The sequence below is a fragment of the Seriola dumerili genome, unplaced genomic scaffold, assembly GCF_002260705.1.
Source record: "Seriola dumerili isolate Sdu_G_001 unplaced genomic scaffold, Sdu_1.0 BDQW01000149.1, whole genome shotgun sequence".
NCBI classification, from domain to species: Eukaryota; Metazoa; Chordata; class Actinopteri; order Carangiformes; family Carangidae; genus Seriola; species Seriola dumerili.
In genome coordinates, this window is record NW_019174404.1 from 5,962,773 (window position 1) to 5,990,009 (window position 27,237).

General features: G+C 43.2%; 1 protein-coding gene across 1 annotated transcript in view; it reads right to left on the reverse strand.

The window, feature by feature from the left end:
- The window catches only part of fndc3b (fibronectin type III domain containing 3B), a 93,312-nt gene that overhangs the window by 42,853 nt on the left and 23,222 nt on the right, over positions 1–27,237 (reverse strand). The window contains exons 2-7 of the mRNA XM_022750392.1: positions 25,407–25,552; positions 21,846–21,921; positions 4,573–4,649; positions 1,564–1,795; positions 1,197–1,368; positions 508–638 (exon numbers count right to left, since the gene is read on the reverse strand). Of these exons, the coding sequence (XP_022606113.1) occupies positions 508–638; positions 1,197–1,368; positions 1,564–1,795; positions 4,573–4,649; positions 21,846–21,921; positions 25,407–25,523 (805 nt within the window). The 5' untranslated portion in view covers positions 25,524–25,552. The remainder of the gene's footprint in view (positions 1–507; positions 639–1,196; positions 1,369–1,563; positions 1,796–4,572; positions 4,650–21,845; positions 21,922–25,406; positions 25,553–27,237) is intronic.

A 27,237-nucleotide genomic window follows, 5' to 3' on the forward strand; every position in this document is an offset into this window, starting at 1 on the left:
GGGTCTCACTAGTGGAGGGTGGGGGAGCGGGGGTTGGGGGGTGCACTGAGATCGAAGAGGACAAAGCCAGTCACACAGACACAGAGAGAGGGAGGTCAGAGAGGGTAGCAGTTATTCTTCCACAGAGAGATATGAGCTGGTTGTGTCGTACGTTGAGATATCCTCTATTTGGGAAATAAAAAGGCCCCCGCAGTAATGGAGGTCTGCTGTCGGCTTTGGAGTGCGATTTTAAAAGCGAAAATAGAAGAACGCAAATGGCAGTCTGCTCCTTTGATTTTTCCCTTACGCATTTATCCCTGTGTTCGTGTGTCTGCGGCGCAGGTTTGTGTCCAACTGCGAGTGTTCTGAGTTCTGACTTATTGACCGGAGGTGTTTCATGCTAAAAGTCAAAAGCAACCAAATCAAAGTCTGCTCTCTAGAAAGCAAAACATAAAAGCCCGCTGTGAGCCGTCGTGAGTGTGTGCCAGTCTCTCTGTCCAACTTTCCTGCGTTTGTTGTGCGTCCCACCTTGTGTGTGCGTCTCCGGTTCGCTGTTTCGTGGACTGCTGCGGAGTCGTCTCTCTGGCTTCTTCCCTCCCGGGCTGCCGACGCCTCCCCCTGACCCCACTGACCCGAGCAGTGGGGCGTGTGATTTGTTGCTGAATCACAAATGAAATTTCAACAGAATTTGCTGTTATTCACGAAGAAGAAAAATAATAATTCATGCAATTTTTTTGACGTTGGAAACATCTGTGTCCCAGGAAGAACTTGTTATTACTGACATTCAAACAAACTACTCTTAAATTTCTCTTCGGTATTTCCAATCCCAACATGTAAAATCAACATTTGTGAATGTGAATAACAAATAACACTGTAAAAAACCTTGTTTCATGTTTTTTTTGTTTTTTATTCAAATGTACCCCAGTAACCAAAAGAGTTTTTATGAATATTTCATACTTTTAAATACAGTACTGAGGGTTTCCAATTGTTTTTCTTGCTACTGTTAAAGTTTCACAGGCAGCTCAAAAGTTAGCATGTAAACGTGTAACACACAGCCCGGTGGGCAGATTTGGATGGTGCTCTCAAAACATAATGATATGATCACATTGTCAATATCAAAAAAAAAAAAAAAAAATGCTGGATTTATCAAGATATAAAATATAAGTTTAAAAAAATCAAGACGGCAACCCAGTCTTGAGTGTCGTCAGGATGGTCACCTGTATCCGTTGTGTGCTGGCCCCAGGCTGCCCTTATAGAGAGTGGAGGGAGGGGAGTTGAGTCGGTTCTGTCGCTCTAATTGTCTCTGTTCTTTTATCTTTTTGGGCTGTGGCTTACTGTACGTCTCCTCTCTGCCTATGTAGTTAGACATCCCATAAACTGGGATGATTTCTGCAGGAGAGGAGAGGAGAGGAGAGGAGAGGAGAGGAGAGGAGAGGAGAGGAGAAGATTAATGTCAGACAAAAAAAAAATCTGTGCAAAGCATATTTTTTAAGTTGGACTATAATTGAATTCTTAATTCCATATAAAAAAAAAAAACCCTCATTCTTTGGCAGTTGCCACAAAGCCCAGTCAGCATGTCAGTACCTGGATCGCCATACATCGGGGGAAGGTGGTGCTGGTAGTACTGGTGGGGGGGCAGCTCTCCTGGGCTGACAGGGGGGTAGAAAGAGTGAGAGTTGGGGATGAAGTGAGGGTGAGCCAGGTAGGGGGGCAGGTGGTGTGTGGGGGACAGGGCTGGAGAGTAGGAGGGAGGGTAACACTCTGGAGACTGGGGGGTCACCACCACCCGGCGGACCCCTGTGGTATCCTCCAGCACCTGTGGGAGAGGAGAGAGAACAAAGGCAATGGGTGAGAGGAATAAAATAAATAAATAAATAAATAAATCACAGTTCACTGACAGCTCCAAACGGAATGAACCGAAGTACCCACAATTCATGTGAGGCCTCATATGGAGGGTTTTATGTGCATTAAATGCCTTAAAAGAATAGTTTGACATTTTGAAAAATACATTTATTCACTTTCTTGCTCAAGGCATAAATCTTCTTATCTAACTTTAAGTAAGAAAGTGAAACATAATTCCAAAATTGTCAGACTCTTCCTTTAAAATTCCTACAGTGTACTTTGTTTAAAGGATATTTTAAACATCTTAGTTGAATAGAATCATCTAAAGAGTATTTTGCTGTCCATTTTTCTTTCTTTTTTGTAAGAGCAGGTGCCCTGTCTGTCAAATGGTGGATATTTAATAAAGAAATTCATCAGGCAATTTAATGAACAAGTGAGACATTGTGCTGACAGGATGCTTTGTCCCTTAAAGCTGTGAAAACAAGCGTTGCAATGTTGTCATCAGATGGTCTGCAGATTTCAATAACAACAAGTTTCAAAGACCTGCCTCAAATTAACATAGATCCCATACATGTATTCACTTTCACATTCCTGAACTGGGACACACACACACACGGACACACACAGACACACACAGACACACACACACACCCCAACTATTCAGACACTTTCACAGGCCTGCATTCCAAGCAGAGAGCAAACACACACTCCCTGCAGAGAGGGGAAGTCATCTGCTGGTCCCTAACAACAACAACAAAACAGACACACAGACAGACACACACACACACACACACACACACACACACAGACACACACAGACACACACACACACCCCAACTATTCAGACACTTTCACAGGCCTGCATTCCAAGCAGAGAGCAAACACACACTCCCTGCAGAGAGGGGAAGTCATCTGCTGGTCCCTAACAACAACAACAAAACAGACACACAGACAGACACACACACACACACACACTAAATAACACTACCCCAAAACCCCCACACACCCTGAGAGGCAACAGACTCGGTGCCAGAATACGACAGACAGGGAGAAAGAAGCGAGAGTATTAAAGAGGGTCAGGAGGGGAGGAAGAGGGTTACAGAACTAATCCGAGTGAGAAAAACCAAGAGAGGGGGAGAAGAGGAGGAGGAGGAGGAGGAAGAGGAAGGGGAGGCCCCCTATCTACCCCTCATCTGCTGCAGCGGGGGAAAAACAGAGTGTTTACAGGAAAACAGGGGCAAAGTCCCCGCTGCATGAGTACATGTGGACCCGACCTACAAACCCACACAACATTTACTGGCAAGCTTACACACACACCCACACACCAAATAATACAAACTGGAGGGGACCTACAAACACACACACACACACACATACACATACACACACAAAAACAGCCGCGATCACAATGCAGCCATCAGCACAAACCACTGAGGAAACTAAAACCACAGACACACACATACACACACATGTGCAAAATCCATCTATCAATGCACCACCTTCCATCATGGTAGTGCTCTTTCTCCATCCATCCCTTCTCTGAGCTGCCCCCCCCCCCAAAAAAAACAAAAAAAAAAACAAAACTACCCACCCAGTGCCTGTCTCCTCTATCAGGCTTGTTTATGTAAGAATGACAGTGTTTCCCGCTCACACTTGGCCCAGTTCCTACTAACACACACATATACACACAGACACACACACAAACACAAACACACACCTACGTTGAGCCAATGACCTGACTACCATTGGCACAGGAGCACAATCCCACCACCAAACGCACACCACAGCTGTATTTGTAACCCTACGCTAGTGAGGACAATCCATTGACTTGTGTTGTGTTCACTGACCTCCCACTCCCACACCACTAACCTTTAACCAATCCATAACGTTTAGCCAATTCAAAATTTCAAAAGACAAAGATCAAATCCTCACATCCTCATGTTTCTACCCTTGCGAGGACATCTGAGAGAGAACACACACACACACACACACACACACACACACACACACACACACACACATATATGAAAAAAAGTGAGAGAAACAAATACCCCCTAACTCCCACAATTCAGCACATTCCTGCTCGGTGCTCTGTTGGCGGAGGAGGCTTCCTTGGACAATTCTCTTTTTAGACTACAATGGCTAAGACCGGTGTAATGCCTGATGCATGCTCTCTGTGTAGTCTGATGGGGACAAGCGCTCCACAGATGGCCTGACTTCCATCATATTAATGCTCGCCATTCTTTAATAAAAACCCACTTGACCCACTTGTGATAGTGGCTCATCTAACATAAACACTGTACGAGTCTAACAGCTCAGAGTCCATCAGTCATCTTCCTTGAATTTTCTTCATCTTTGCAGTGCAACCATTTTTCTTTTTTGGCTGTAAATACATCATTTTGATTTCATTTCCTTGATGCAATTTCAGGAATTTTCCAGAAACAAGCATCAGTATGCAGCCAATTAAATAAATACTAAATAGTTTTGTCCTGTGACAATGTGGTAAATCATGACACGTTTTTTAGACTTTTTAATGAGAAAAATCTGATTTTAAGAGTCAATACTAGATCACATGACAGCTTCAGAGACCTTTTTTTTCCCCTAGAAAACTGACTCATTCACTGGCTAATTGAATGCAGTCGCACACTCGTGTTGGTCTCCCTCCGTGTCTGACTCCCAGCCCAACACTAAAACATGAAAAGCATAAGAACTGTCTGAGAGTATCAGGCCGAGGAAAACACACAAACTAACCTGTGAGATGTATCCCGGGGGGACGTGGATGGGGGGGATTGACCCATTTGGGGACATCATGGGAACCTCAGCAGGACCTAAAAAGGGAGGAGGGAAGATTTATTTATTTACTTAACCAGGCAAATCCTCATTTACATTATGTCGATCAACAGGACACACACAGGGATACAAACACAGCCACACACACACGCTGAAGGGAAGGGAAGGGCGACACAGTGGCCCTTATTCCTGTGAATTAACATGTATGTTAACACCAAAGGGTCAACGAAAGGTTAATTAATAGAGTAAGGTTGAAGACTGTGTTTATTATATCACGGAAATATTATCTGAGTTCCTTTTATCCTCGGATATTTTGTTCACAAGTTGTCCTGCTGTATGGATGCACTAATGAAATAACCCTCAGTTGCTTTAAAAAGGGAGACTTTGTTCCCGTCAGAACCCACCTGCACGACCTCAAGAAGCAAATCCAAATGTAAGCCCCTCTTATATCTGGCAGGCACGACAGACGCATGAACGACACACACGAAGGCACATGCCTGCTCACCGAGAAAGAAAAACCTCTGCCCTGAAGGAGAAGCAAGGGAATCTAATAGAATTAGCAGATTGATAATGATGTTGACTTTTCCACTGTCCACAACTACCCCCCCCCACCAAACACCCNTGTGATGGAGGTCTGCGGCTGGTAAAGTCATTGGGACCCCGTTGGGACAGCTGGAGGCAGACCTGGCCTCAGAATAAATCATGCTGCGCAGCACACACACAGACACAGACAGACAGACAGACAGCCAGACACACACACACACACACACACACACACACACACACACACACACACACACACACACACACGCCCTCACTGCCTCAGAACACATGAAGGAACACTAATAATTTCTGTCCGTGTAGACACCAGTCAAAGTCTTAAACCTGGTCTCCTCCTTTAAAGGGTCATTTCACCCAAATTATAAAACATCCAGTGGTATAGCTGAGAAGAGGTTTTCTTTTTTTCTTCTTCTGTAATTTAAGTGAACTGACCCTTTAACTCCTATTTTCATCCCTTCCAGCTTCTCTCCTTCATCCTGCTTTCTCCATCCTTCCGTCCTCATTTTCAGGAATTCCTCCTACAAGAGCCTCCCTCTTTCTGTCCCTTCACCTATTACTCACATCCTTCACTTCCTCCTTTCATTTCACGTATTACTCACCTAATCCCTCCCTCCCTCCCTCCCTCCCTCGGTTCATCCTTTCCCTATTCCCCAAGTCATTCTCTCCCTCTCTCCATCACCCTCTCAATAAACCATCCCCTCTTTCCTTCCATCCGTCCCACTTTCCTGACCTCTCATCAGCCAGACAAATAGGTGAGAGTACAGTAAATACACGCTACCACGCACACATAAACACAACCTGAGCAAAGTCTGCACAGTGTAGGCTTGTGTGTGTGTGTGTGTGTGTGTACTGAGTAAGTCACAGGTATGAAGAGACAGACCTCTTTCAGTCCTGTCTGCTCCCCTACCATGGAGACTATGAGGGATATGAAAGTCCTCATTGAGTAGAAGGTCACAGCATGGGGAGAACACACTCACACTCTCTCACTCTCTCTCACACACACACACACACACACACACACACACACACACACACACACACACACACACAGAGCTCCTCTAAACCTCTTTCCATCACTGCTCATAGCACACTTTCCCTCTTGCTCACACAGAGTCTCAAATAGACGCTCTCTCTCAGTATCTCAGTTGCCCTCCCTCACACACACACACACACTCTTGGCAAATAGACGTGTGTTTGGACAGTCTCTGCTGCCTCTGTGCTCTTCACTCAGCAAACAGCAGCATTCCTCTGCTCACACACACACATAAACACACACACACACACATGCACAGTGAACATTCCCATCCCTGGCCCCCAGGACTGGACCCAACAGGCCCAACTACCCCCCAACCCCTCCCCAAAATACAAGACACTCTTTGTCCTGAAACCCTTCTCACACACACACACACACACACACACACACACTGCTGAAAGTCATATAGTATTAGACTGACTGCCATTTAGAAAAGCTCAGGATAATCAAGCGGTTGTACATGTGTGTTCGAGTGGTTGTAATTGTGTCCGTGTGTGCCTGTGTGCACGTGCACATAGAAGTCAGTGTGGTCCCCCATCCACACTGTGGTAACGTCACTCTCCTGGTCTTTCCTCCCGCTTTGCCCTTTAAGTACCGCAAATAGAGTCACGACTTCCTCTGCCTAATCCTGCAGGAATCCCAGACAACAGAGCTAACCCACTGCACTGCCCTCCTCTCTCCTCCGCCGCTTCTCATCCTCCGTCTGTTGCTTCTTCCGCTTCCGACCGCCGGAGAGGTCGGGGTCAGAGATCAATTATGACCCCCTGCAGGTGGGGTGACATCACTGCACTAATACTGAGCCACTGAGGGGCATCGGCGTGTGTAGTTTGGCCCTTTTCAGAGGCATCCAGGGGGGTATCCAGATAAATAGTTCATTTTCACCATACTCCTACTTAAAACCGATAACTTGCTGCCAAAATTAATGAGACCTCAGATGGGATGATTAGCAGTTTAAGTGTTAAGACCGCATATCCCATAAAGCCTGAAGTATTGGTCACAAAGTGGAGGACACCTGTCGCCCTACCAGACACTGCCTGCATGTATAAATAAAATTTATTTATTTATTTATAATATATATCATGTATCTGCAGTGATATTATATCAGGATGACAATATTATATTGTGTCATCTTTTTACAAAATTCTGCTGTTTTTTATTTTTAATGATAAATTATCAACATTAGCAATTTTGACTTAAACTTATTAATAACAGTGAATTCAAAATGGGTTTTTTTTGTTGCACACAGTATATCTCCAAAATATGTCACATTATTCTTTTTTTTTTTATTTTGACTTAGAAATGAATACCAATCTTGTTTTTGCGTGTTTTTGCGTGTTGCGTTTTTTTTTCATATATCATGCTTAAGAGGCTGATGAAGATAACATACTGAGGAAGAGTAGGCAGAGTTAACTTGAGCAGGTATGTGGTGAGTGTGTGCAGAACGGGGCATTGGTGGAGTCTTTGGCCTGATGTTAGACTCTGCGATGTTGAAATATGTTTTTGCTTGTTAAAAAAACAAATGAAAAAGTAGTATTTTGATTTGGACTGTCTCACATGTGAAGCTCCAACATGTTCAGTCCACAGGATTTCCAGCAAATTCCTAACACGTGGCTCAGCTTGTGTTGAGACAAGTAGTGATCAGTGTTTGTGGGGTGATAGATTACCAGTGTTCAATTAATGCATGTATCGCCTTGAAATTTCGGTGCCTTATTGTAATGATAGGGGTTCGCTCTCACTTCTGTTATCTGTTTAAGCACAGCACACGAGAGTTGTTCAGAACCACGTCTGCTACAAAACAATCCTGCTGCAAAAGGTCACTGGAATAAATCTGAGGTCTGTGGTCAGATATGCATTCATCTGGGGGTCAGTGACGTGTGCACGTATTTATTTGCGAGCCACAGCTGAAGCACCCAAGCCAACCACAGGAATGATGACAAAATCCGGGGGGGGGGGGGGGTTGTCATGAGCATAAAGCGTCACAACTTGAAATCAGAAAATAAATTCCCATGAAATGTGAAAAAGAGAAAAACACATGAGTAAATTGCAGAGCCACAATGAACCCAAGCTTATTGGCAACGGAAAGGACAGCAAGGTCTCCACGCACATATATACACACACACACACACACACACACACACACAGTCTCACCTCAGAAAGTTTAGTTTTTGTTGAATTATACACAGATGTTATGGTTCATGGTAAACATCCTGTCTTACACTTTACCACACACACACATATAGACGAAATTTAAGATGAGCATGAAAATCTACTATGCTGAAGTGTCCAGCTGCGCGTACATACATACATACATTCACACACATTCACAAACAGAGGAGATGACGCAACGTTTCATCAGATGTTTCCCATGATACAGCTGTCAAAGACAGCTGCGACTGGGCCCCCAAAGCACAAGACACACACTCAGACACACAAAGAGTCTTGGCCTCACACACGCCCAATTACTTACATCCGTAATAATGCACACACAACCTGTGCACACAGCATAAACGCACACTTGTCGATCATGCAGCTATCAATCAACTGTGCTGACAGCGAGAGTGTGCATTGAAGGCCTATTGTGTGTGTGTGTGTGTATCAGTTTGTGTTCAGTCTATCAGACTGAAGCAAACACTTTCTCTCTTTCCCTTCATTTCAGCCCTGCACATGTGGTCACCACATTGAAAGGAAACACAGACCCTCTTGGGAAAGCATGTGTGCATGTGTGTGTGTGGTGTTGGTGTCAGACCAAAGGAGCCTGTTTGTGAGCTGACCTACATACAAAACAACTAGATTGAGATGGATTTCCCAAAAACACACAGACAAAAAAAAAAAACAAAAAACACATAGCGTTACTAAACAGACAGAAGAAAAAAACTTAAAAAGTACAACACACACACACCAACTGACACACACAATTTTTGTATATCCTATATCAGAGCCCCACGGAGGCAGCTGTCTGATCTAGATGGGAATTTGTATTCCAGAACATGTGTGTGTGTGTGTGTCTGTGCACGCATCTGTGCATGTTATGTGTGTCTGGGTCAGTTGTGACGTGGCGTTGCCTGGAAGTTATGTAAGCATCAGCAGGGTAATGTTATCTGTCCTCGGAGATCCAAGAGCAAGACACTCCCACGACAGCTTCCTCTACTGCCTGGCCAATATACACACACACACACACACACACACACACACACACACACACACACACACACACACACACACACACACACACACACACACACACACACACACACACACAGTAGAGAGCATGGCCTATTGTCATATCTAAGATATAAAAATGAAACAAATCCCCATAGATCTTTCAGTCTACTGATATAGCTACTAGAAGCTGTGGGAGAGAAAAGGAGACACAGAAAGAGGGGGATGAAATGTGGAGCATGATGGGAAGTGTAGTGAAAAAGGGAGAGAGTATAAAAAAAAAAAAAGAGAGATGGAGGGGGAAGAGAGAGAGAGTCTGCCATAGCAGGAAATGTGGGAGACAACTTTAAAATAGCACAGTGTGCTGTATATACTCATCCCGGAGCGGTGTGAAACATGTGATGCTACATGCACAGACGCGCACAAAAACACACACACACACACACACACACACACACACACACACACACACACACACACACACAAACTAGAGAGCTCTAGTTTGTGGACCTCTGGTCCATCTCCGGTGAGTCAAGCCCGGCGGACATTTTTCCCGTGGGCAGGGTGAGGTTCAGTGATGGAGGAGGAAGTCAGGACTTCCTGCGTTGCCCTGCCCTCAGCAACCGCACTGACACTCTGCAGAGTCATGCAGACACTGGCACATGCATACACACACACATGCACACACAGCTGATGTGGTGGATGTTTATCCAGCACACATATGCGTAAAGAAACACACGTCCGATCCTGACTCTGCGTTCTGTGCTATAATCCGTAATGTGAGTGGGCTGCTGATTTGCTGAGGAATGTAAATCATAAGACAGAGAGTTGCTATATTTAAACATTGGATTCTTACTGTATGTACATAATGCGCATGTGTGTGTGTGTGTGCGCGCAGGTATGTCTAAGCACATTCCTCTGGACGAGTGTGCCCCTCAGCCTTTAGCCTCCAAGCTCCAGGTTGCATAACAGCATCATAAGAGAACAAGGAGAAAGTTATGCCTCATGATGAAACTATCAATGTCATGATGACGTCACCGCCCTCTTACATCAGTATGTTAAAGAGCCGAAGAAGAAACAACACTATGAGGCTTGTAAAGCCAGCGTTGTATTTTACTAGCCCACTGGCTCAGGCTCATATTTCAAGTTAAGAGCGCGCTCCTCCATATAGATTATGAAAAAAAAAAAAAAAAACTAACATAATGAGCCTTTTGCAACAACAGTGGAGAAAGGTTTCCAACCACTGTTTGTGCAAAATCGCCGCTCCAAGCCAAATGCTGTATGGGGTCTGATGGTTTGCTGCCAAACAGAACTGCCAGACTTGTGCACTTAAGTCTTCAGCTCCATCTCTGGTTGTTTGCCCAGAGGCAGTAGCAGTGGTTGCGATCTCTGTCCCTGGTTAGCGAGTGGATTAAATCCCATTAGAACCTTCCTCTGATTCCTGCGCTTCTCTGAAGAAAATTACCACTGAAGGAAAAAAAAAAAAAAAAAACCACTAACCTGCAGCTCACGTCATATACTTGTCATTCAGCATACATTACGTCTTGACATTCAGTCAATACATGCGACAAGTGACACTTTGTCAGCTGAATGTGTGACATTATTATATTCCTGTGCAATCAATCATTTCAAAACAGCAGGTGTCATTTTTATATTCATTTCGGAGTAAACACAATCTACACAGTGTTTTCAGCTATTTGAAGCATTTGTGTGTGTGTGTGTGATTGATAGATTGATTCATTGATTTCTATTCAAAAGTGGAGCTGCCAGTTTCTCCAGGTCTGCGCCGCTCCTAAATAACCTTTGGCATCTTTGAAACTTTAAAAGAAGTAGAAAATTGAATTTGGAAATTCATTTCAGGTTATCTTATGTAACCCCTTTATTTATCCATGTGAGTCCCAAATGTGCTCAAGTATGTTTTTGTACAAGGAACAACTGGCCCTGACAGCGGTAGTGCTTTAAGTGTTTAACACAAATATGATACACACATTTTATGGAAAAAACATAACACATTCCGGGTTATAAAATTATAGAAAGATCTTTCTTGAACAGTTTCCTCTAAACGACCAAAATCCCCTAAATTTCATTTTAGGGGAAAAAAATATATTTTCCCAACTTATTTCAAAGGGTTAAACTTCTTAGAATATGATGTTAACATCTACATCTTATCCAGCCATGATCACAGTGTAAACGGCCCTCAAGCATACAAGCCCAGATCTGTTCAGTGTTCAGCATGTAGCCTGGGTGCCAGCCTATACCTCCACCCAGCCCTGATCTCTCTCTGGTTCTCCCCCACCCAGAGGAGGGGTGCTGTCGGCCGACCTACTTCTGCTGCTGGGTTTGCTCCAGAGGAGAGCAACGTAACGTCTGGAGGGACACCGAGCCCAGCCGTGCTTTGTTCTCAGGATCCCGACATGTACACACACACACACACACACACACACACACACATACACACACACACACACACGTACAAGGTTCACATACACCAAGACAAACATTTCAAAACAGCAGAGCACCCCAGATTAACACCTGAGCATATGTGCATAACCTCTTAAGATGTCATGTTGACTTGGACACACACACACACACACACACCCTCACACAAAGTTGTTCACACACACTTGACTTGTGGAACAAACTGACATTTGAATAGTTTAGACTGTCAGAAATCATGGTCACCTTGGCACAAACAACATTCAACGAAATGGGACACACACACATTAATGCAGCTGCAAATCATAACAACTCTGAACATGCAAACACACACACACACACACACAGACACACACACACACACACACACACGCAAACCCTTGCTAGCTCTTTTCCAGTATTATCACATGAGGCTATTCTCGGGGCTTGCAGACATAATTGTTTTGGGATTGGTAACCATGCGACACACAATGCATGGAGCGGCATACTTCACTTATCATGCTTGCAATTCATGCGCACGTACAAACATGCATGCGCACTCCTGACATACATGTGCAAGCATGCACATGCACACGCACAGATATACACAGTCCAGACACTGATGACTCATTGTATCCATTCCCTAATCAACTGTACATGTCTAGAAGGAGAGAGAGAGTGAGAAAAAAAAGAGAGAAAGAGAGAGAGAGCAATGAAGTGCAACAGCTGTTGGTGTGTAAACAAACCCAGAGTCTAATAATCATTTCCTGCTCTCCCTCCCTTGCTCCCTTCTCTTTCTCTCACTCCCTTGAATCCTCAGGACAAAACTAATTCTCAAACCTTGACCCACTAAAGGAACAGCAACGCTTTTAGTCATTTTTACTCAGTTTTTCCCCTCTGTGCACAACTTGCTATGTTTGTACCCAGCTGTGCTCCTCTCCCCTCTTCTCCTCTCCCATCCTCCCCTCACTTTCCTCCGTCTATCTCTCCACATGTTAATGTGGGGCATTCCTGCTAGATGAGTCACAGTCTGAACAGCACCGAGTTTGTGTCCACCACAAAGAGCAGAGAAAGTGTGCGTAGGGAGATGAAGAAGAAGAAGAACAAGAAGAGAAGTGAAGAGAAGAACAAGAAGAGAAGAACAAGAAGAGAAGAGAAGAGAAAAACAAGAAGAGAAGAGAGAAGAGAAGAGAAGAGAAGAACAAGAAGAGAAGAGAAGAGAGTTGTGTGAATGTCAGTGGAAATGAAGAAGGCAAGACTGGAAGTCCTAGATTAGCAGGGACTTTCCCCCGACTCCCCAACTCTGAATTCCACTGTTTGTGTGTGTGTGTGTGTGTGTGTGTGTGTGTGTGTGTGTGTGTGTGTGTGTGTGTGTGTGTGTGTGTGTGTATGTGTGTGTGTGTATGTATGTGTGTGTGTGTGTTGGCTGTTGAGTGATCAGACAAGCCTTAAACAGTGAAGATATGGTGGAGATTGTGTGTATATGCAATAAGGAGAGAAATATGGAGGAGTATCTGTAAGGCAAACTAACTCTACCAGTGCCTCCGACCATTCCTCGACCTCCCAGGTTGGGCCAGCCCATTGACTGACACACACTTCCGCCCATCCAATCAGATCAGAGCAAAAGAAAGAAAAAAAAGAGGGGGCTTCCCTGTGAAACACACATGATGTAAACAATCACATGTGTAACCTATGAAGCAGTGCAGGGGGACCCCTGTGCTTTATTCTGTTTGAAATCCTCCTCTTCTTTGATGTATCCCATCACCACTTGCAGCTACAACAGCCCCATGTGATCAATAAAGCTTCATTCAATCTAACCGAATCGAATCTGAAAAGCAGCATGAACAACATGTGGAGAGGATTCAACATTTTTTAAAGGGCCCTCGAGTGTTATGATGAAGTTTAATTTAGTTTTACAAAAAAAGCCAGCAAATCATCAAAACTTCAGTTGGAGTTATGGGGGTGAGACTGAAATACAAAAAAAAAAAATACTACAAGATAAAAACACAGAGGGAAGCAAGGGAGGAAGTGAAAGAGGTCGTAAAGAGAGGGAAAGGAGGAGGGAACAAGGGTGGAGGGAGGGAGAGGTGCTCCAGCTGTACCCTGAGCTTCAAGGGAGCCAAGAATTTCATCCCTGGAAAAGCTCTCTTTCTTTCTTTCTTTCTCTCTCTCTCGCCGTCTCGATCTCTGGAAAATTCTGCAAGCACTCGCCTCTACACAGCTGCTGTTCACACACACACATCCACTTTCACACAGTCGTACATACAGACGCAGTATTCTCCAGTGAGAGTTTTTGCCCACTTTTTTCACCCCACACCCCATCTCTCCCTCCCTCCCACCCATCCACCCACCCCTGCGTTGCCCTAAGTGGGCCAGTCCCAGCGGCAAATGCAGCCTTCCCCGGAGCTGGCAGGCCAGACCAAGTCAGCGGCGCAGGGGTGGCTGGGGTCATCGCATTGGAGGAAGTGGCCTCGCCCGGAATGCATGGCAGTAGACACGACCAGACATGCAGCGTCTGATTCTCTCACTCTATCCCTCTTTCTTCTTTCTGCCTCTCTACCTTTATTTACCTCCCTTCATTCTATCATTTTATTTCCAGTCAATTTCTTCCTCCCTCCCTTCCTCCTTGTGCCTGCTCATGCCCTACTGAGTGAGGGCATTGAGTTTATAAGTGAGCACTGGGCAGGGCATACAACAACAATCAACTCTCTCTCTTTGCCTCCCTCTCTCTCCCTCACACACACTCACACACACACACACACACACACACACACACACACACACACACACTAAAGTCAAGTTTTTAACTACTTTGTGCCAAATGAACCACACCAATCCTCTCTGTCCTTTTGTTTCACACAAAGAACATTTGAGTGGAAAATACTGGAAATAGAAAAAGCCAGGTATGCCACACACACACACGCACACACACAAACTGTGCCCAGAGGGACCACATTCCATTACACACCACCTGGAGTGAGAGTCCGTTCCCATGGTGACCAGTTTCCTCAAATCCAGTGGGACACAACACAAACTTAAGACTAACACACTCAACACACATCAGGTTTTACAGTTGGCTTGGGGGCATAAAAACTTGTATGTAAACCCTTCTTCCAATGCTTGGCTGTCAAGCTAAAACTACACACACACACACATCTCTATTATATGATCCCTCTCCGACATGTGTCTCTCCACCCACCCCATTACCCTTTTCTTTTTCCAGCACAATATGAAGCATATTCCATAAATACAGACTCAGCAGTCGTCAACTTGAAGCAATTTTAAACACAGAGGGGAGAAAAAGTTCTACGGTGTCGACTTCTCTCTCCGGAACACAAGACGGAGACTTCACTGTCTGGGCCTTCAGACTTGTTGCAGCAGTATGTTGTCATAGACTTTCCTAGCCTGACAGAAAACATGATGGTACTATAGGAGATTTAAACACGGTGTCGATGGCTTGTTAGGAGCATGTACTCTGGGATGTAGATGGTGAAATCTACAACAGCATTAGCGCTGTTGCAACATACCGGGATTGAAGATAAAGAATATGTATGATATTTAAAAAAAAAAAAAAAAAAAAAGAAATACTGATGTTGTGTGGCAGATGTTTAGGCCTTGTGGGGATCTCCTGTTTATCACTTCCTCCTGTTGCCCTTTCACTGTCCGCTGAGTATAATTGTTCTTTCTGCAAAGTTATGGTGACAGACTCTCTCTCTCTCCACCTCCCTACACTTGCATTCGCCAAAAAGAGATAAAACAAACTATTAAAAATGTTAATATGAATGTGATTGATAATATTATTACTATTATTTTTATTTTTTTATATTCTATGAATATCGCAATAATATTGTTACCGTGAACTTATTTGGCCACAATAATCATGTAGTGAGGGTTCGGTAAACAGCATATTTATGAAAATCTCTCAGTGACACAGTGTAATCACTGCATTTCCAAATTTGGTAAATTTGATGAAGTACTCCTTTACAAGGGTGGTAAAATCTGTACACTGTATAAAGGCCCACTGGATCATTTGAAAAAAAAAATTCATTGTCACAGAGCTGACCACAGGCCTGTGTTTCTCTAGCTCATGGAAAGTTGTCATTTTGGACATACATTGTTTTCATTGGACAGTGATGCGATAAGCCGCTCTGAATACAACATTAAGCAACGTAAAGGTGAAGTTAATCATGTCTGAAAAGGCCATATAATCACAGATGATGTTTAAAGCACTGCATAAATATGCAACGCACACTAAATTGCTTATGGGATCCATTATGCCTGGGGCTAAAAACAACTGCCGTAACAATAACAGCACACTCCTTAATTTGTCTACTCACACCCATTTACACATACACAAACAGAGGGACAGACACACATGCACACAAAGACTTTGCAGGTGCTTTTTTTATACACATTTGATGGATAGAAATCTACTTCCATTTAATTTTACAAAAAGAGGGGTAATTACATATAATCCTTAAGTATGTTGCACAGTTCATTTCAGTACACACACCCACACACAAACACACACACACTGTAAATCCTTTGTACTGACAGGTCTGCTGGAATACAGGCATCAACCAACCTTCTACCCGTTGCACAGCAATTTTCATTTCACTGTGATTGTCACACAGGTGGGATTCAGATTTCAAGGCACGTTTGAGAAACTTCCTAAACAAACCCCCCCCCCCCCGGTTACAAGCAGCAACGGGACCATCCGACACACTACTCTAAATTAAGCCTTTCTGAAAGAAGGGTATTTGTGTCTTCTCCCCCAGCTTGTTTAGAGACATCTGGCTCGGTGTGGCCGCGAGACTTTCCACCATATTTCTCTCAACCAACTATTTCCATTTACATGAAAGGGCCGGGAGCGTAAAGGTGCACACTCCGGCAGTAAAGGCTGGTAACAGAGAGAGAGCCTCAGCGTGATGCGGGGACTCCAGCAAGAGGAATATTAGCATCGCCCACCCAACTGAGACGAACACCGAAGCAGGGAGACACCGAGACAAACAGAGTGAGACGAAGACAGAGAAAGAAAGAGAGATGGAGAGATAGAGGCTGAGAGGAAAGAGAAAACGCACAGTAGATCCCAATTCCCCTGAACGTCTCCTTGTTTCCCCTTACTCACTTAGTTCCTGCCACTTAAGAAGCTAGGAAGAGATGCAGGGTTGAAATGAAAGATGAATCAGCTGAATTGACGTTAGTTAGTTAGTGACCAGACATAAAATTAGCATGATTTGCTTCTGAATTGATGAATTGAATATATTTATTCCACTGATACTTGATAATGTGTAGAAACAATTAAGTGCCCATGACATTTTAAAGAAAATAACAATAGCCTGCATTACAGCTGGTGTGTCTGACTGATACACAGCTACTGGTTGTCACAATATGGAGATGAAGTCAATAGACAATTACTAAAACGACAGCAAGAATGCACCATGGAGAACACATCCAACTTTAACTATTTAATCAATAAGAAAACAATACAATGTAAAAATATTTAACCTCAGTTCTTGACAATATTTCTCCATCCACGTCAGTAATTTAACAAAGCTGCAGTATTGTGGTGATACGGTTTCAATGCAGCATCTAGTTTCTAATGCATTTCCAATGGTAAGTATCTACCCGACTTCCACCTTAAGTACTCTGGCGTAGCCACTCTCTCACGACAGCTGGCCTGATGGATTTCAGAGGGAGCATGGAGATATGAAATACCAGAATTAGGATGCACCCACAGAGAGATAGTGAGTAACAGTGAGAGAAACACAAAGAGTGGGAACACATCTGCTGAAGAAAAAAAAAGAAAAAAAAACACACAGAAAACAGACCTTGTCATGATTCACACTCTGCTCCGTCCAGATGACACACAAGCAAAGAAACGTGTACACACAGCCGGTGTAGAGAGCACATCACTGAGGTCACACTGGTGTCCATCACAACCATTCTTTCTCAAAACAAAAATAAAATAAAAAAATGGCCCAGGCTAACCGGACTGCAGCAAAACTTAGAACTACATTTCCCATTATATCACTACAATAATGCAGGATTAAAACCATCAATGTGCAGCTGCGTGCCTGGAGAACGGACTATATCAGGCATGCATGGCAGTCAATTAAATTCAATAACTGAATATCGTTATTTTTCTAATTAGGCGAAAGAGCTTTTTAGAAATCAGCCAGTAGGAACTATTTTTGTTTTTGTTTGTTTGTAATTCTGATTGGACAAGACAGTTAAAGGATTTGGTTTAATTACTGCACATTTGTAGCCAATTTAATTTCAATAAAAGGCAAGATTCCCTCTAATCTCCACAGGAACGATGACTCATAAACACACGCAAACACATGTATGTTAACGAGGAGAGACAACTACACCAATGCTAACAACAAGAGGAATGAAAATGAAATCATATGTTACAGTTCTACCTCTAGAATGAATCTTCTAACCAACAGGCATTTCTCCTGGGAGGGAGGAAGCAAGGGCAAAACCTGCAAGCTCCTCATAGAAAGGACTCCAATAGGTTTTTCCAGACCGAATGATCTCCCATACCACACATTTCAAACAGATCATAACGGATCTATTTGTAGTATCTCTAAGTTAAGAGGATGTTTCGCCACTTATCCAAGATGCTTCACTGGCCTCTTAAGTAGCATTTGAAACACTTGACTCGTTTCACTAGCTGAAAACAGATGTTGTGGCAAAATGAACTGAGGACTTCCAGTATGGCCGCTATCAACCAACTTATCAACTGCTGTTTATCTCCAACTAAGGACAAAGGAGCGCACTGCAGGAGGGGTGTAGCTGCTGCCACCCAAGCCTTCCTCATGATGTCACATCCTCCCCTGGCAGGGCACAGCTTCATGCCCTTCACCCCCTGGCCTCAGCATCCCTCATAAAAGTCCAACAAAGGGCAAACAACACAGTAAACCAACACAGCCTTGTAAAACACACATAGACACACACACGCATGCACACATTAACACACTCGCATTCCAGAGCAGGGTGCTCTAACACACCCTCTAGAGTCTTGTCCTTTGATGTGAGTGTGGGAAAAGCTCAGGGGAATGGTCTTGGTGGGGGAGGGAGGGAGAGAGAGAGAGAGAGAGAGAGAGAGAGAAAGGGGTGGGGGGTGTATACATGAGAGCAACACGATGAGACGGTGAGAGAGATAGACTGGGAGTTTGCGGGGTTGTTGTGGTGGTGGTGTTGTGGTGGGAGGAGGGTGAGGGGTTAGTTGAAGCTGACCCTTGGAGCACCGAGAGGTCAGTCTGTTTAAACAGGGCACTGAGACATGTAGACACAGACACGCACACACACACACACGCACGCACACGCACACACACACACACACACACACACGCAAATAAACATGCAAAGAAACGATGCAAAAATAACGACGGCAGACCAAGGAAGAAAGCAGCAAATAAGAGAGAGCAGGTTTAAGTACATCACTGACATGACAGAGGAATATTGAAAATAACTGAAAACTTTTCTATATTTGAAAGCGAGCATAAATTTTGAATGTGCACACTGCTGGTTTAAAAAGAGATTTTTTGGGCCCTGAGATTATGGAATTTGTCGAGCATAATAGAATTCTATGTAAACTTTCAGTCCAAATAAAAGAACATAACTCAGCCAGTAGCATTTAGCGGTGGTGTGGCTAATGAGCAGCACTTAACATCAATCCAACAAATACAATAGTCCCTTTTCTGCTCCAGGTTTGCTTTAAGGTAGAGGCAGACAAATGAGGAGGTAGGGAGAGAAGAGGGAGGCAGGAAGAGGAGGAGAAGATGTGAGGAGGAAAAGAGGGAGAAAACGAAGTGAGCAGAGGAGAAGGGGAGACTTAAGGTTCATATGAAAGAATCTCTTTTGGCCGCTGTATCGACGTCTCCAAGCTGGTTCTGCCTTGGCGTGTGTGTGTGTGTGATTGCATGCATGCACCGCAGTGCAGCAGCTAAACAGAGGTTACTTTATATAAAAGCTGGTTCCTTGGTTGTGCCCTGAGGTCTCTGTAATCTCGCTCTCTGTCACATACACTCGCGCACAAGTACGCCATGCAAACACACACGCAGGCACACAAGTACACAAGCAAACGCGCAAACACGGCGCTCTGAGGTCTCAATAATCACACCGAGTCTCTGTCTAAAGAGCGACTCAGCTCGCCTTTAAAACACGCTGCCACACTCCACCTCTCATTAAACCCAGTGACCTCCTCCGGAGTGAGACAGAGGGAGAGAGAGAGCAAGAGTTAGCGCGTGTGTGGCCCTCCACATTTATAATATGTGCATTCAAACATGACCCCAAGCCCCCAGCCCACCCGCCCAATTAACTGTCGTCAACTGTAGCAAAAGGCACCAAGAAAGCGCACACAGATGCACACTGTGCCTTCAATGCTAAATTTTGCATGCAGCCACACAAATAAACAACCGCCAACTAGACCCCAACTACGTCAACACTGTGTCTTATTGCAAATCAGCGTCCGGTACCCCATTTATCTAATCACTGTACACATGAAACCATTCTTTCATCTGTCTTTAATCCGTCTTTCCACGACTCACTGATCCATATCTGTAAATTTCTCTGTCAACTGTATCAGAACATCTTTGCATCCATCCATCCGTCCTCTCATGTACCGTTTCTAGCTGGCATTGTCTGTGCCCACAGGTCTGCCAGGGGCGATCTGCCTCTGATTTCAGGGAAAAATTGAATTACATGGCGGGTAGAGAAAAAAGGAGGCGGGCTGTAATTAGTTATAACATAAAGTACGGGATGGTGGGAGAGTTTTTTTTTTTTTCCAAGGGGGAGTCAGTGCCTGAGCCAAAACTGCTCTCTCGCTCTCTCTCTCTCTCTCTCTCTCTCCAAGAAAACCTTCAGTCAGAGGGCAAAGAAAAGAGTAAGAGGAGAAGAAGAGAGAGACAGACAGACAGAAAGGGGGGAGAGAGAGATTGAGACGAAAACAATGGCGCCCTTTCAAAGTTTCTGAGTAACAGCTTACTCTGCTGACATCATCAAAGTGAGACGTGATTCCACAAGAGTCGGGGGAATTCCCACGTCGCTGCCACCTCCTTCTGTCTTTAAGGGCCTCTAAGTGGCTTACATTTCCACTCATTTTATGTACTGATATCAGATGCAGCCAGAGAGTGAGACCATGGCCGTCCACTCTGTCCCAATCTGTCAAACTATGCTTTCAACTAGCCTCTTAATTTGGAGATAACACGCTTAGATGCAAACCCCCCCCCCCCCCCCCCCCCCCCCTTCCCCCCCTTTTTTTTTTTCCTTCACCCCCTTTAAACTGCCTTGCCGCCCGCCAATTTTAAATTGACCGCGTCCCTAAAAGACTACAATAAAGGATTATTCTGGAGTTTTTGCAGCAATGTAAACCAACATACATTTTTCTTAAGTGTTGTTATTTTTGTACAGTTTCAGATTGTTTTAGACTTCAAACTTGCTTCATATATCACAGTATTCACAATTTCTGATTTTAAGATGTCACACTGCTGCTGTGTGGTAATGCCGCTGAAAGAATGCTGGCAGGAAGCTCTGACATCCTATAGCCTATAGGCTTGAAAGCCAGCTGCTGAACTTTGCATTCCCAGGCTGCGTTGTTGGAAAAACTACACCCAGAGGGCCATCGATAATGATGATAGATGGTATGAAAAGGATTTAAAAAAGCATAATTTCTCCAATCTCTACAATGGCACATGAATGCGCCACTGTTCTCTGTAAAAAATTGGAAATGCACTTCCAAGGAGCCATGCTTTCACCTGTATCTGCACACAATAAGAAAAACAAGTAGCTCAATATTCCCTGTGTGGGCTCTCTATCTTAAGTGAGTCGCCATAAATGGACTTTTATAATGAAATGAAAAAAAAAATAGAACCAATTGGCTATCTAGAGAATGAAAAGCATAATAAGCTTCAGAAAGATAGTACCCCTAATGTCAAGTATGTGCAACCAGCAAATAATTAAAGTGATGGGAAATACTCTGTCTCACAGTGATACGCGTCAGTGCTGCCACCAGGCCGCATCTTAATATGATAATATAATAATATAAGAGGGGACTGACCCTGGATGCATTGCAGTGAGCCGTCCTCTGCCCGGATGGTGAATGTCTCCCCCGGGTTCACCTGCACCAGGATCACCTATACAAACACACACACGCATGCACACACACACACATACACGCATATGCATACGCATACACACACACACACACACACACACACACACACACACACACACACAGAAATTACATAATTAGAAAGCACAGATCAGATTAACTTAGAAAAAACAGAAATTAAGAATGCATCAAGGGAAGAAAATGCATAACACCATAAACACATCCATTTTCAACAATCACAAAACACGACAGACTCTCTGCTGGACATCCAATAGGCTTGCAGATGTGATATAACACACAGTAACCATCAGATATGAGAGTAGGGCGGACACACAGAGAGTTCACACATGTGAATGAGGTGTTAAATAAGCTAATGGTGAGACAGTGCTGCTATCTCACTCACCCTGATTTAACAAAAGCCTTTCTGCTTTAACCAAACTGACTGGCAGAAAACCACTAAAACCAGTACAGAAAAATATCACACACCTGGAGAGAGGCATACATCACATTTAAAAAAACACACACACAGACACACACACAGACAGGTGAAATGAAGCCAAATCATGTGACACCGTTTTGAGTGCTTCTGCTGAATGTGCCTGAGGGGAGTATGCATGCACCTTACCGTCATATTCTCCGCATACAGATTGTTGAGAGTGTACACGTGGCTGTAGACATGAAACAGGTGACCCTCCATTGCACACACACACACGCACGCATCTACTCACACACACATGCATGCACACACAAGCAGCCCCGTCTATGCTCTACAGGTGTGCCGTCGTAAAATCCTCATATCCTGCGTTCCTCCTGTAGTGTCTGCATGCTCTCCCATCTCAGAGCTAACCTGCTCCTCTCCCTCAGACACACACACACACATATACACACACTCACACACTTCCTGCTCTGTCTGCTGCAGCGGCTGCTGTTGCTATGGGAACCCCAGCATAGTACAGGGCGACCCATGTTTCCTAAGGACTGAGAAAACCCCCATATCACACCATGTGGGTGGGTGTGTGTGGAATGACTGCATATATGTATGTGTCATGTTTAGCACTACATGAGCCAAGATCATGGCACGTGTAAAACAGTCATGTAGCATGTTTTTTATATGATTTGATTGATCACTGATGCCATTATGATCCAGTCACCCAATGGTTTGATACACTCACAAAATGTTCCTAAAGCTGGAATAAAAACAAAAATGTTTCGTACCCATAACATCTTCCATGTCTAGATTTGGCATAAAACACACTTACAGCATATTAAAAGAAAGAAAATCACTTAAGCAAGTGTCAAGTCTCTAACAGAGAGAAGATTTGACTTAAGCTGTGTCGACATTCTCCAAACACCCTTTTTGGCTTGGCTACAAACATTTATTTTAGCATCTTCTGATAAACAGATTTTTTCTAGATGAGGATTATTTTTTATTTATTCAACATTTTCAGGCAGCAGTTCAGAGCTGTTACTGTTCACAGTGTTAATGTAATCTAATTGTGCACTCTAGCATTTAATGCACAGCCAAACTGAAACCGGGACATCAAAGTTCTGTTCCAGAGGTAAGAACTCAGCTAATTCAAAATTACATTGACATTTTAATCAATGCAAATTAGTTAAAATCCAGTCCTGTGCACACAACTTAGGTCAACACTTTGGCATGCATTCACTTTGTCTACACAAAGGATTGTAAGCCCAATTATTGTCTATAAAAAGTTTTTTAAAGTTGGAAAAATAACATTAGATGAAGAGTCTGGGTGGATTTCATGGATAAAGGAATAACAGTTGATAATAAATCAACTCCATTATGTGAAGACGGTTGCTGGATTCTCAGAAGCAAAAAAAAAAAAAAAAAAAAAAAAAAAAAAAAAAATCATGAGAGGAATCGCTGCCCTATTAAATGAAATATATCACCCACAGATGTTTCAGGCAGACAACCTTCATCAGCTTGCAACAATGGCAACAGAGTAACAACAAAGCACATGTGAGCTATATAACATGATGAAGTGGAAACAATGTAGCCAATAAAAGCTTCTAAATGGAACAGAATATGAAACCTCCTATTGGCTACACTGTTGCCCTTCATTATGTAGCCAATACAGGATTCCATACTCTAAATGGAAGAGAAGACAGAACCTCCTATTGGCTACATTCTAGCGCTTTATTATGTCATAGGGGATTTTTTTCAGATACTAATTTGTCCTGGTGTATGAAAAGTTTGACTTCCTCAGAAAGGAAAATGAAAGAAACCTTCAATGACAAATTCCATTGATATATATTCACAGTTAGCTAAGATGTGGCTCTTCCATAACAAATATCACTTCTTCTTTTTTTTTTTTTTTTTTTTTTTTTTTTTAAACACAAACTATGGTAGAAAGTTACTGTTGCATCCTTACAATCACCTGTATTTATCTGAGGAACAGACACACAGATAAAACACACACATAAACAAGTGTAGGCAGACACACACACAGATAGACAGACAGGAAAACTGATGGACAAGCAAGCAGACAAACACAAACACATAACTATGTATTCAGACTCAACACAGAGGTGTGCCCACACACACAAACAAACACTGAAATGGTAGAAGAAACAAACACACACAGTGTAAGACAGTCCACGAAACAAACCGATACACACAAACACGGACACACACATATGCCAAGTCAAATCTATATAATCGTGAGTCTAAATTCCTGATTCAACACTGGGAACCAAGTTTAAACTGCAGGGTGTTACAAAAAAAGAGCTCCCTAACTGCTGTGCGTTACAGCCAAAACCCTCCCTAACTGTTATGTGTCGCAGCCAAAACACTCCCACCATGCTTCCTCTGGGCTGTGAGGGAACAGGCCGGGGATGATACATAAACATCATCATCATCCCTCATCTACCAAAAGCACATAGTGTAAAATGTATCTGTGACAACAGGATTAGACCCAGGTCAATTAACTGTGATGCTTTTAATTACGCTGATGGCTTCCTTTTGCCTGTGCAGAGCTCGGGTGGGGTTTTGTACTTTGAAGGTGATCCAGTTGGCTCTGCAGCATCTGATAAGATCAGTCAGGCACAGAGAGGCAGCTGAATCCTTTTCCAAAGCAATTCAAGTTAAGGCCTGGGATCCATCAATGGAACCAGTCAGCCAGTTATATGCTGTTTAAAAACATGTCTCTAGGACTGAATGAGAAAAGAATAAGTCCCTGTATACATCTGTGTTTATTTTTGTCCCTGTTAAATGACAAATGCTTTACTGTAACCGCTTGGAAGCTGCTCATTACCTGTGGCAGCCACGCATTAGGCTTGTGACGAAATGACAACAAAGACAAGTGGCTGCACGACTGTTTGATGAGTATTCTTGATGTGCATCTGGATGTTTGTTTGTGTCTATGGCAGCACAGGAATGATGAAAGAAGAAGGTGGATGCATTTGCATGTTTATTCTGCAAGGATAACTGAAAGGCAGATGACAGATGCGTGCATGCGCGTCTGTGTGAGTGAGCAAGTGTTTTACCTGCTGTGCCGCATCACCATTAACCATGTGAGGCATGAGAGGGACCTCCCCGTTCAGGAGGGGGGGCGGAGCCAAGTCCAGTGGAATCTGGTCTGTCATCATCATTGTGACGTACATTCATGGAGAAATTCACTGAACTGCCCTACCTGGGAAAGTACAGAGAGAATAAGAAACAGGGGACTTCAGTATTGCTCAGTCATACAAACACAAACACACACAAAGACAATGACATATTTCAATTGTTTCCTCAAGTGAAGGTCACAGAAATGTCATAAAAAGAAATGACGTGAGACATCAAGTAGAAACCAGATAAGGTGCATTTCCCTGTACTGTTTTGAAGCAGGACTCCAGTACAGTAAAAAACAAAACATACACGGGTAAAAAGGGAACAGTGACTTGCTGTTGATCTTTACTATCAGCTACTATGGGCCTACTATGGCCTTATATGCAGATGCTACAAAGGGTACAACACTTGCTAAAGATGGATAGATTTTTTATTTCAGAACCTATTTCCTTGATGAAATGGTTTGATGTTTTGGTTATAAGTCTAATGTATTTGTTTAATGTCTAAACTGTGAATATAAAGCAGGAGCTAGTAGCCAGTAAGCTTAGCTCAAAGGCTGGAAGCCAGGGGAGACAGCTAGCTTAGGTCTGTCTGAAACAACACCTCTAAAGCTCACTAACAAGCATGTTGGATCTCATTTGTTTTATGTGTACAAAAGCCCGAAATGTAAAAACGCTAGATATCTTCCCCTGCTTCCACTTTTTTTTATGCTAAGCCAACTGGCTGCTGGCTGTAGCTTCATATTAAACAGACCGTCTAACTCTCTGTAAGAAAGCAAATAAGCATATTTTCCATAAATATTGAACCATTAGCCTATGCCTAGTTTGCATTACGCCAGCCAACTGACGTGTTTCCATCATGTGTTTATCGTGCAGTTTCATCATCGGCAAAGCAATTTTCCACTTCAAGCGAGCGTGAAAACCTCTTTGCATTGTTGAGGAGTTTTTATTAAATTTGTCTGTCTCCATTGGGTTTACTGCGTTCATGTGGTTTTCCTCCTCAATTGGGAAATGAACTTGGATCAAAACCTAGATACAGTTCTAATAAAAGAGGTGAATATGAAAGTAACAGATAACTCATAGTGGAATGGGGGGGGTGGAAGATATAAATAATTGGTCCAGTTAACAAAGGTAAGAAAAGATAGACTTATTCCAGTGCTTCACATTAACATTAGTGCTTTCCTAATATGTTGCGTATGCTGGCTTTGCACAGGCATATCAGCTTTCATATCAAGTCATATCATGTCAATATAAAAGAAAAAAAAAGATTAAAGAGGCAGATCGAGGAACACAGAGTGAGAGACTAATTCAAAGCTCTTCATCTTCAACAATGAACATGTAAAATACAGGAGGGATTAAAGTGTATATCCTGTTTGGAGGATTAAAAAAAAAAAAAGAAAAAGAAATATTGGATGAATAAGGTCTCAGTTTGAATAGGGATACCTGCACCTGTTATTAGCTTTAGTATTCCATATAAACATGCAAACACATGGCAAGAAAGGGAAGTCTTTAGAGGTCTTCTTTGGTTAACTGTATTGGCGCTCTTTGTTGGAGAGGAACTGAGAGCTAAATCTGGAGATGGTTTCTATGCTTGCATAGCAGTAAAACCAAAAGGAATAACTACAAAAAAAATAAAAACAACAACCAAGACCATTCATCTTAAGTGGAAAATAACATGGTTTCACCTAATTGGCTATACAGCAAGAATCAAAGGAAATATGAAAAAACAAAGCAACACGTGTCAGTGTTGTGCCTTACATGGTCCTCA